Source organism: Penaeus monodon, chromosome 29 (genome assembly GCF_015228065.2).
Source record: "Penaeus monodon isolate SGIC_2016 chromosome 29, NSTDA_Pmon_1, whole genome shotgun sequence".
Lineage (NCBI taxonomy): Eukaryota > Metazoa > Arthropoda > Malacostraca > Decapoda > Penaeidae > Penaeus > Penaeus monodon.
Window position 1 is genome coordinate 3,844,948 of NC_051414.1, and position 993 is coordinate 3,845,940.

The 993-nt window shown below is 46.0% G+C and overlaps 1 protein-coding gene across 1 annotated transcript in view; it reads left to right on the forward strand.

Annotated features, from left to right (window-relative positions):
* Positions 1–593: 593 nt before the first annotated feature.
* LOC119591912 (protein ERGIC-53-like) overlaps positions 594–993 on the forward strand; it is a gene marked incomplete in the record, with an annotated part of 12,371 nt that continues 11,971 nt past the window's right edge. Inside the window, 1 exon segment of the mRNA XM_037940666.1 lies at positions 594–796. Coding sequence (XP_037796594.1) covers positions 643–796 — 154 coding nt within the window.

The following is a 993-nucleotide window of genomic DNA, read 5'->3' on the forward strand; positions in this document are numbered from 1 at the left end:
AAGTTATATTATAAAAGTATTCTTTCTCTCCATCTCCTTGCATTTTCACACTTTATCCTTCCTCATTTTTAGCGGATATCAAATTTCTTTTGGTGGAAAGCCTTCCCTAGACAGAATATATATTTGTTATGCAGTTTACCTATCTCCTTGTTCTAGAAGATACTGCAAGGTATAAAATGTATGTCATTTCCTTAACCCTCATTCGGTATGCAGGAACGGTCAACTGCAGACTTAATTCATTAAGAAGGAAAATATTGATTAAGTTCTGATGCTGATGATATATATATTTTTTTTAGAAACGGATAAAAGCCACTTCAGAGCCCGTATTTTAGGAATGGATATATTTGCTCATTTATTAGACGAACGTTCACCGCTGCGTCCGGATTTTTGGATATACCCCAAAAAGGTTCTTTCTTATGTTGAAGCCGAAGTACAAACATAAAATAAATCAGGGAAACAGCGAAGTCAAAATACTTATTTCAGCTGTTCAAATAAATAGATTGGTCCTAAATCATCGACCACAGAGTAGAAAAACGAGCCAGCTCACGCCTCGGACCATAGTTTCTCGCTTGGGTCGGCGTTATCGTGACGTGTACGTGTTGTTTCGTCGCGAGCTCAGTGGGCGCTCAACAAGTAGCAGGGATGGATCTCTGCCCGAGTCTCGCGTTGCTCTTATCTCTCATATCGTTTGTGCTCAGTCAGACGCAACACAGACGCTTCGAATACAAGTACAGCTTCAAGGGCCCTTACCTGGCGCAGAAGGACAACCTCGTGCCCTTCTGGACGTACAGTGGAAGTGAGTAAGGGCGAGCGAGCGGCGCTTGACAGCTCGGGCCGGTCAAGGGGGTCGTCTGCTAACATATGCTCGTGCCCTGGGCATGGGGCACCTCCTCTCGGCGTCCTGGGGCGCTCCCAACGGGGCTGGACGCTGGGCCAAGGGGGTTTCTTTCAGCTTGGGGTTGGTGTGAAGGCCGGGCCTTCTGTAATGGGCTG